The sequence below is a fragment of the Cannabis sativa genome, chromosome 7, assembly GCF_029168945.1.
Source record: "Cannabis sativa cultivar Pink pepper isolate KNU-18-1 chromosome 7, ASM2916894v1, whole genome shotgun sequence".
Classification (NCBI taxonomy): Eukaryota; Viridiplantae; Streptophyta; class Magnoliopsida; order Rosales; family Cannabaceae; genus Cannabis; species Cannabis sativa.
The window spans coordinates 2702836-2714267 of NC_083607.1; the positions used below are offsets into that span (position 1 = coordinate 2702836).

General features: G+C 26.3%; 1 protein-coding gene across 1 annotated transcript; it reads right to left on the reverse strand.

Annotated features, from left to right (window-relative positions):
- Positions 1–5179: 5179 nt before the first annotated feature.
- LOC133029199 (reticulon-like protein B1) lies at positions 5180–8134 on the reverse strand. Its single transcript, XM_061101687.1, has 3 exons — positions 8005–8134; positions 7266–7446; positions 5180–7144 (listed from the first exon to the last, which is right to left on the reverse strand). The coding sequence occupies exons 1-3, from the start codon at positions 8132–8134 to the stop codon at positions 6937–6939; spliced, it is 519 nt and encodes a 172-aa protein (XP_060957670.1). The 3' UTR covers positions 5180–6936.
- Between the last annotated feature and the right edge of the window lie 3298 nt (positions 8135–11432).

The following is an 11432-nucleotide window of genomic DNA, read 5'->3' on the forward strand; positions in this document are numbered from 1 at the left end:
ATCACATATATATATATAAATATATAAATATATATATATATTAAGTATTTTGTCTGTTTTTTTTTTTTAAATTTTGAATCATTAATTACAATGTACTACCGAAAATAAGTTTAGGGTTTAGGGTTTTTTACATTTTCTCTCCATATACACCGAAAATAGTGTTGGAAATTTATAGGTGCTTCAATAGAAAGACCAAAGTCAAAATACAACTCAAAATGAAAAGTACAAGAACAATAATATTGATAAAATAATGTTACAACTCTAGACAAAATATACACATAAGTATAGAAAATAAGATGAAGAGAAGATTATAAAATACAATATAAATAGTAGTATATATATAGATATGAGAACAATCTCAACAACACTAACACCAAGTGTCAAGTAGGGGAATCAGAAAACTTGAACAAGGTTTTACACCTTTGTCCAAAAGCTTGTTTCCCCCTACCACAAGCACTTAGGGAAGAAAGAAATGGAAATAGCTTTCTGGAATTATCAAGCTTATAGTTTCTAGCAAGGTGTTCTCTTTGATAGAAACTCACAAAAAAATATTGTCTTTTTTTCAAGTGAAAGAAAACCTCTATTTATAGTGTTTTAAGATCACATATTTTGAAATTCAAATAACCTACACCCAAGGGTTGTTACCATTTCTTAATGGGGTGTAAATGAGATTAAATGGGTGATTTGGAGGTTATGAGAGTTGTTAAAAGCCATCCTTATAGCCAAAAAACGTTCAACAATTAAAGCTGAAAAAAACAGTAACTAGTTACTAGTTACCAAATTTTTCAGCTTTTGCAAACAACTCTCCAAACCATTCCAAACCATTGCCACTTTATTTTATATCACTTATACACTTTATAAATGACAAAATTCAATCCCCAACAACTATATTTGAATTATGGTTTTGAATTTCAAAACAATTAAGTTGTGTAACCACTCTTTACACACTTAATTAGTGATCATGTGGAAGTTACAAAATATGAGTAACTCCACCTCTAATGTTACAATTTATGTGAATATTATTATATGTATGTAACTCTCAATCATATTATATACATTAATCTCATATTAATATATAATATGTCTCATTTTAATATTTTAATCTATCTTATATTATAACAATATAATATAACAAATAGAAAATGTTACAAATTTTAGTATAACTACCTCAAATTTAGTTAAATTGCTACCAAAAAAAATATTAAATTATTTATTCAACAAAAAAAAAAGTTAAATTATAATTTTAATAACCTGTGTGACGTAATTAAGCAATTGATGATTAATTAATATTGATGACTTTGATCATTGCAAAAAAAAAAAATATTGATGACTTTGATTAATTATATTTTTAACCAGGGCATCATTAATAATTTATAGAAGCTGGCAAGTTACTGTAAGAATTTGTATTATATAATAATTTTTATTTTTTCACATGTAATAAGAAATTTTTAATTAATATTTTTTCTTAATTAATTACTTATAATTTCTTTTAAGTATGAAATAAAGATATTCCTACCCATATATCCCCCTATGTTAATTTCATATATATTATTTGGAAAAAGATCTGGTAAGTAATAAAATAATGTGATTTTTTTTTAGAATGATTTGCGGTGAAACTCTCTTATATTTTAATTTTTATACACTTAATTTTCTTTTTTTTTTTTTTTTTGTGGCAAAACTTTATTTATTTTTCTTTACAAATTTGACACGCCAGTTAAATATTACCGTTAAATATCAACTGGATGACCATTATATATACCTGTGTACATGTAACAGTAAAACCTCGAAGTCGATATACAGTAGTAATTTAATTGGTATTTAACGGTAATATCTATCTTAAAACTTAAATTTGCAAGAAAAAAGTAAATTTAAAGAGGTACTTTGCCACAAAAAAAAAATAAATAAGAGAGTTATAAGTAAATAAAACTAAAATATAAAAGAATTTTGCTGCAAATTTCTCTTTTTTTTTTTATAAAAATTTATATAGCAACCTACATAGTAATTAACAAGTAACTTAAATCACAACTAAAATTCACATAACAACCTACATAAAAACTACATAGATAAACTAGCAAAACAACACAAATTATAAATTTAAAAGCTAAATTAAAAAATAGTATATAAAATAATTTCTCTAAAACAATTTATTAGGAAACTTAGACATTATATGGAAAAGATATAAAATAAGTGATTATTTTTAGAGATTTTATAAAAGGAAATCAAGATATTACAACTCTATTGCAATATAATACAATGACCAACAAAGAGATTAAATAAATATTACAACACATAATATATAATATATATATATACACTATATTATATACATATAAGAAAGGTAGAAGAAATGAAAAGATTACACAATATTATATAACACACATATATATAATATGAAGAAATATATATATACTCACTTACAACATTGAGTGTAGATTAGTGGGGATCACCATGACTTGAACAAGATATTACACACACTACAAGAAATGTCACTTTTGCCAGCACATATTTGTGCTGGCAAAAGTTAGTTTTGCGCTGGTAAAATAGAATTTACTTGTGATGTGTTGGCAAAAGGGAGTTGGCAAATCAATGTTGATATTAAAACTTTTGCCAGCATAAAATGAAAAGCGCTGACAAAAATAATTTTTCCCAACGTGTAAATGCGCTGGTAAAAGTTAGATTTTAGCCACTGCAAATGTATGCTGGTAAAATTTTGACCTCTTTGTCAGCGCAGTTTGCGAAATGTGCTGGTAAAAGTTTCTTTTACCAGCACAGTAGCGAACTGTACTGGTAAAAGTGACATTTCTTGTAGTGACATATCCAAAAGCTTATTTCCCCCTATCTCTCAGCACTAAGGGAACTCTTTAGGAAATAGCTTTAAGAATTATCAAGCTTTTTAGGGTTTCTTAGCAAAGTGTTTTCTTGACAGAAAACTTCTCTCTCACTTCTCAAATGAGCACTAAAGACCTCCTTTTATAATATGTATAGGTGATCACTTAGAATTCAAATACACAATCCATCATTTTTCTCATATAAATGAGTATTAATATAGATTGTAACAACTATATTTCATAACATTTGAATTCTATCATCAATTTTGTAACAACCCTTTTATCACACTAATAATGTGTTATCAATGAGTTACAAGTGATAACAAATTGTAACTCTTCTCTAAGTTACTATGTAGGTTACAAAAGTATAAATTAAAATTATAGGCTATACATTTATTTACTATACACTTAATATATATTATTAACACAATAATAATATAGGGATATGATTTTGTCCCGTGATGTACTTTCACGGAATATATTCCGTGGTACATTAGATGGATCTCATGGTACATTAAATGAGTCTCGGGGTACGTTTCTACTTTTTAACCCTAATTACCCCTAGATCAATCTCAACCGTCAGATCAAATAACTCCCTCATCTGACGGTTCCCGTACACCACGGATTACAATCCGTGAAAGTACAATAACGGAACAAAATCATATCCCATATAATATATATTACCACATTTTAATCTACATATTATTATATTAAAAATAATATAACAATTATAAGTACGAAAAATACAAAGAGTCAACATAATGATTATAAAAGCTAGAAAAAAAATGATACATAATTATTTTTTTTATGAAGAAAAAATGTGTAGTAGAGCTCATTATTAATAGATCCACAAAAAATATTTTTTATAAATAAATTTATGTATATTAACGTACGGGTCATTTTCGTACTCTTAGAATAAAAGAATATAAGCCAAAAATAGAAAGAGTTATTTCTTAATATTTTATTAAGTGTTTTAATTTTTCTTGATTAAAGATGTGTTTACTAATATAACACTATAACTTACAATTTTATAAGTGACCATTCTGATAATGAAGGGTTATAATTATTTTACACATATTTATATATAAAAATATAAATATATATATATATCTAATTTCAAACATGCATGAGCACTACTAACATATATATAATTAAAAATCTTAATTATTACCATTACGTAATAGGAAAATAAATTATTTTATGTGTTATGGTAAGATATTTTTGAAGAGAAAAGTATATTTTTATTTAGATATTTATATTAGGATATATATATGTATTTATGAAACTTTGACCGTTTACGACATCAACTACTGATGATGATATGTAATGTAACACTTGTGTTGTGTATATATATAGCAATATTTCCATTTGAAATATTTAAGAGCCACAAGTCTTTTTGTCCTCTCTTCCATGAAATTTATATATAAGTATATAAATATATATAATTAGGGGTTCATATTGATTGTAAGAATAGCTATATTAATTATAGGACTGGCTTTTGGATGGTTCAATAGCCATAATTAACGAGCCGCTGCATACACATTAATTATTATTATTATTATTATTATTATGGTGAAATATTATTCAATCTATATATAATTTTGATAATGTGTACTTATTCATTACACTATATTTTTTTTTATAATAATTAAGCTCAAGTATCTTACAATGTGAAAAAGAAAATCAAATTAAAATTATATGTTTGATTATTTTTAATTATGAGATTATGTAATAAAATTTAAGCTCATAATACTATGTATTTTTATATATTTTTTAAAATTGTATATATTTTATTTAAACATATATAGGCAAACTTATATTTTATTTATAAATGTTATAAGTAGAATATAATATTGTGTCAATTAATTAGTAAAGTATATATAATAATATTGTGAGTTATTAATATATGTTGCATTATGTAAATATATATATATATATAGAACAATATAAAAAGTTTGAAAACATTCACAAAATTAAAAAAAAAAAATTGAATCTTAAATTTATAAGACGCGTCATATAGATTATTATTTATTTCAATAAAAATATAGGTTGGATTACAATTTGATTTATAGTTGTTGAAAAAAAATTGCTAATAAAATAGCTTACCTAATTAAACACAAATTAATAATTAACCTAAAAAGGAAAATATATATACATATATATATATATTAGGTAAAAGTTACGTGCCGAGGCACGTAAATATTAGTTTTATTTTAGGATTTAATTTTATTTTTATGTGTAATTTTAAAATAAATAATGTTGAATATAGAGTGACTATTGTAAATAACATATTAGTAATTTGGAAAAAAAGATTAACTAATATATTGTGTAAAGTTTTAAGAAACATATAGTAATAATAGTTAATTTATGAAATTGAAAGTCAAATAATGAGTAAAGTGTTGATATTTATATTTTTTAAAAAAGAGAAAAATATGTGACAAGTTTTGTTAAATGAAAGAAAAAAAAGTGTGAAATTTTCAAAATTAACAAAAAAGCTAACAGTTTTGATAATTTTGATAATTAAAGGGATGAATTGTTAAATGAAGTGTTAAGAAAAAATATCTAAAAGAAAACACTATTGAAAAAGGCCCAAAATCTTTGGAAAGGGCATATAGTTGACCTTTTTTTTTTTTTTTTTTTATAGGGGCATATATTTGAATTAAAAGGCATATAGTTGAAGATCTCTAGATAAAAGGATACATAGAATATTTATTAATACATAGTGTAGAAATTTTTTATATAATATGCAGCTGATTTTATATAATATGCATTTCATCGAATTCGTAAGATCTATAAAAACACAACAAAGGTATACTGGCTCTCTTCTAAATTAATGAAGTGGGAGGCCTTTGCTTATAAACTTATTCTCTATTTATAAGTCATTATCCATGAAGTAGACTGTAATAGTCCCTGCATAAACTTGGATTTGAGTGCTTTCTCTACTTAGTTCTTATCTGATTATCAAATCTGTAATACCAATAAAAAATATCAGAATGCAGTAGTACGATAATCTATACATGAGAACACTAACGCACAAAAACAATAATACAACATAAGCAGCAAATTTAAATGGAGCCCAATTAGTAGAACAAACACAAGGAACTACTATGAAGTGTGAAGCGAGAACAATGAGCTATGAGTCAGATAAATAACTCTGTTGGCAATTTAGGAATGACTTGCAAAGTGCCTATCTACAAGTACGACTACCACATGCATAGACAACAATCTAAATAATATAATAATGTTATTTTAATATCCAAAGACACCATTATAATTTATATTGTATACAAGATCGATACCAATTATTATAAAAGATCTACTGAATGTGGGTTAGGGGAAGATCTCATCAGACCCTAACCCATCCTCTCACCAAAATAGAATCATCCTTCTCTTTCCACAATCCTTCCCTCTAACCCTTATTCTACCTTTAAATCCAATCTATATCGTATGGTATTTTAAATAAAAGTCAATTTATAGTGCTAATGAAGTACATACTACTTTTAATCTGATTAACCAATACTAACAAAGAAAACAAGCAACTAAAGATAATCAATCATGAATACTATGACATCTTATAAAACATTTTTACCTCTACCTAATCAGTTGTCACTTTCCCATATCTAATCACAAGTTTGTGTTGCTGTGTTTCACACAAACATTTTTCACTCTACCTGATCTACATGATTTCAAGGAAAAATCATCTCATGCATGTGTTTTATAAAAGGAACTAACTAAGAAAAAATCTTAAAACAATTGAAGCGAATCAAATACATTTTCAAACAAAGAATCAGAAAAAAGAAAAACAAAAAGACTAACCAGAACGATCAATTTGTCCTTCTCAGGCGCCGCTGGAGGAGTGTCTATCTTTAAGCCAATGTTGTCCAGAGGCTTAGCCAAGGGAACCACTTCAAATACAGTTAGATGTTCATGGAACGAGTCCACCATTGGAAACCTGTGGTTGCTGTAATGTGTTTCTCCCCATCGAACCAACCCTTTAGATGTGATATCTCTTCGCATGTCAAATTCTTGCTAACAGAGCAAATGAATTATCTCCTAAAAATAACAAACTTGATGGAAAATATATATTTCAATAAAGCAAATGAACACATTAAAGCAACATTAACTTAAAAATGGATATTTCAATCTCACATAAACTTGATGGAAAATAACAAACCATGAGAAACTTTTTCAAGTCCTTTCCAGATGCAATATCACGTAAGACTGCAAAACCCCGATTGATTTCAATAGTAAGAGCAGAAACAACCTGAAGAAATGGATCTTCCAGAATCTGTACTTGTGGGATGCGAGGTGGACTCCTGTAATGGAGTTTGCAATTAAGAAAAGAAGGAAGTGGGAGAGAGAGAGAGAGCTGAAGATAATGGTCACTTGAAGGAAAATAAAAGGACAGACAAAAATGACTCATAAAAGTTATCATACTTGTTGATAAAGGTATGTGCCTTTGACCACAAGAACAAGAGACCAAGTGCAGCAATCAAAATGTGACAAACAAGAGTAAGTAGATGGTATTCGAGCAATTCAAAGAAGATCCAAGCTACTGTCACACTCCCAAGAAAGCTTGCTGAAATCTTCTTGTTTCTCCACAATAGCACATCGGCAGCTGCACCAACCAACATATTGAGACAACAATAACATTAACATTTAGCTGAAAGTTGTGATATAAAATTGAAACAGGTAATCTTCCAGAAATTGAGTGAATAGGTCTCTGGATAGTTACATGGCCAACTATAGACTTACAAACGTTTTATCACAAGCATGAATTATGCCATAGACCATAGGTCAACCTTCTCAAAGAAACTCCATTAAATAAAAACTTGTTATTTAGCGTTGCTGTGTAGAGCAACAATACCACTACAAGGTTGTGTTCACACGATCTTCTAAGCAAATAAATTAATAATTTCTTTATTAAATAAAAGGAATATTCAATTTCCCAGTCCTTTGTGTCGTTCTATTTTATTTTAAGGCACAACGATATTTAAAGAATATCAACTGAAACTATCAAAGAATTCAACAAATATTACGCTTTAAACAAGGTCTCAAAATCTATAGGTAATAAATCTAAGAGCGTAAGGTTAGCAAATTAGTGAAAGACCTAGAAGACAAAGCAAATCGGGATTGAAAAAAGAAAAAAGATAAAAATAGTGAAAGAGATCCTTACGTTTTCCTCCACCGAAAACTTGGTGAACTGGTATTTCTCGCCCAAAAAGCCTGAAAATCTTAGTCTTAACAGAAGACGGAGATTCCGGTTTCACTTGCTCCGATTCAGAGTCATATACCCAAATACCCATAAACCTTCACAGTTTCCTGACACAAAATTTTTAAATTTTGAAATATTACATTGTAAATTACCAGTGATATTATTACTCGGCACAACTTCAATTAGAGAGCCATTAAGAAAAATGGAGAGGCCGGAGCTGGGAGATGCCGAGTGTCGAGAAGGGGGGAGAGATGAGTGAAACAGAGAGAGAAGGGTGGTGGAGATCGACGCCGGCAATAAGAGCCAAGAAGAGGGAGGGAATCGTGGAGGGTGAGAGTGAGACGCAGAGAGAGGGAAAATTACAGTAATTTGCGGCAGCTTAATAATAAAATATCAAAAATTGGGGATATACGGTTTGTTAGAGAGATATGTGAGTAAGATGATTTTTTTAATTTAAAAAGAGATTATTAATATTTAAAAGATTGTTTAATTTTTTGGGTTTAATTATTGGATTTATTTATTAACGGAAGATCAAACCTAATCGTTAAATTTAACAGAATATTCTTTTATTTTGAAGTATATTCTGTTAAACCAAGAAACGTTAAACCAAGAATTGCCGTTAGATAGACACTTTTAATATATAAAGATATGACTTTTCTTCATTTTATACATATAAATTTATTTATTTAATTAGGTTGTAATTGCTTGGTAAGGAATAAACGTACGCGTAGAATTTTTTTTTTTTTTTTTTGATACATAATACAGTAAGTTTTTATTTAGATATAGTTTAAAATTGTATATTTTAAGTAGTTGAATATCATATATTCTACAATATTATTTGGAGTAATATTGATCATGATGGCCCAGCAAAGATGACAAGGCATTATTAGACTTAAAATATATAAATTTATGTCATTTATTTATTTTTTGAAAAAAAAGGGAAAATATTAAAATTAATTGATGAAATTGATTCTTAGCCATAAAAAAGATTGCTCCTTTTTTTTTTAAGAAAAAAAAAACAAAAACAAAAGAGTGCCCCCACACACAATATATAACATCACTTAACTTTTTATATTATTAGATGTTTGCTTTATCTTTTTGTTTTTGTTTTTGTTTTTGTCTTATAAATTCAAAAAAAGAAAAAGAGTTTTAATAATCCAAGTATATATATAGCTATTGTCTTTTTACCTCACTATACAACTTTGCCTTTTTTTTTTCTCAATAATAGAGTTGAAGCATGTGGTCTTCCATATTTATATACATATAAGAGATACATGACAAATATATATATATATATATATATAACCTCACTATATATATATATATGAAACTGGATAGAATGATATATCCAATTCTAATCTATATAATATATATAAATTATATATGTATGGAATTGGATTAGTATGCTTTGAAGGTTATTATGGTCAATGTGGTTAATTCTCTCTTTTTATTTAGTCATCTCCAGAAATGTTTTCATTATAAGTCTTGTAAAGTTGAGTACACTACCAAAAATGTCATTTTTATCACTATAGTTAGTTACTGCACTGATAAAAGTTAGCATTTCGTAAATTACACTGATAAAAAGGTCAAAGTTTTACCAGTGCACATTTCGCTAAAATCTAACTTCTACTAACGCATTTACACATTGGAAAAAGTCATTTTTGTTACCGCTTCTTATTTTGTACTGGCAAAAAATTTAATACCAACGTTGATTTGTCAACCCGTTTTGTTAACATATCAGAAGTAAATTCTATTTTACCAGCACAATACTAAACTTTTACCAACACAAAAATATACTAGCAAAAGTAATATTCCTTATAAGTCTATATATTTTATATATTGTATTGATTTTTAAATTAACCTTAGTGAAAATTAAATAGTAAAGACAAAATTGCATTAATGATAATCCAAATTGGATTCTCTTTTTCTTCTTCTATGTAATTATAATTAATTAAGTTAGCAGATTCATCTTGAATTTTAGTGGATTATAATAATAATAAAAAATAATAATTACATAAGGTACTATTTTTTTAAAAAAAAATTATGTTTTTACGTGTGAATAATTTTTTTTTATATTTTTACAGTTTTTATAGAAATAATACGAAAATAATAAAAAAATTACACATAAAAGTAACATCAAAATAACATCAAAAAAATAACAAAAAATAACATATATACAGATAACAAAAAATTATCAACAACAAATTAACAAAAGTACAACATAAAAAGACCGTATTTTCTATTAATAAAATAAAAAAAAATCGTAAAAATATTTAAAATTCCGTGAAATCGTATTTTTGAAATTTTTTTGTTGTTTTTGTGTATTTGTAAAAAAATTGGTTGTTATTAAAAAAAGTTATAATATTTTAAATCAATAAAAAAAAATATGTATTTTTAAAAGAAATTTTTTTTTGAAGCCCTAAATACAAACCTAGCTCGTGGGTGCAATTATAGTGTGTATGTTTTTAATTAATTATAATGAAAATGTTAATGCATTTGGATCTAAATTAACTTGACCTAGCTAGTCTCAATCAGAATTATATTATATTCAGAGGAAAATCTTTAAAGTTAACATGAATGCATTGTTTATCAAGACTTAATAATTCAGATTTATATATTTAACATCTCAAATGCCCGGCGACATACGCTAAAGTGTCACTAAAATTCTTAACAAATCAAAACCAAAAGTTAACGCAACATGCCGAGCAACTTAGATGTTGCGAAAAATAAGTAAAATGTCGTGTTAACTTTTGGTTTTGACCCCATGAAAATACTTTATACAAATTCTCAACCCTATATTTTGACATGATGATTAAATACCTCATATTTTCACTCAAATTAAATAACTATAAAAAATGTCAAACACTATTGTTTTCTATACGTTAACTTGTGTAAGATAATTTCCACATTAATTACATTTATCAAAAACAAAAAAAAAAATAAGATAATTTCCACATTAATTACATTTTACTAAAATTATATAACATAGAAACATTGTGTTCGGGAATTTTAATAATAATGTAGACATATATACCATTTTTTTCAATCACAATTTTACAAATCATTGCATGCAATCAAAATAATTATTGAACTTTTTTATTGCAATTATTTTGATTTAAAAAAATGAAAAAATAATTGAGCTTAATAAGGATATTGTAATAAAGAATAGCTATCTTCTCTTTTGCCTTTTTAATCGTATAAATTAATAATATAGGTGCGTAGTTATATAACATGATGTTGGAAGTTGGGAACCTCTTCCAAAATCAAATTAAAAAAATACCATATATATTATTTTTTAATATTTTTTTCAAATTTACAATTTACATTGTTTCGGTAGTTTCTATATGAGTTATTATATATGTAAATTTTAGTTGCAATTAAGCTATTTC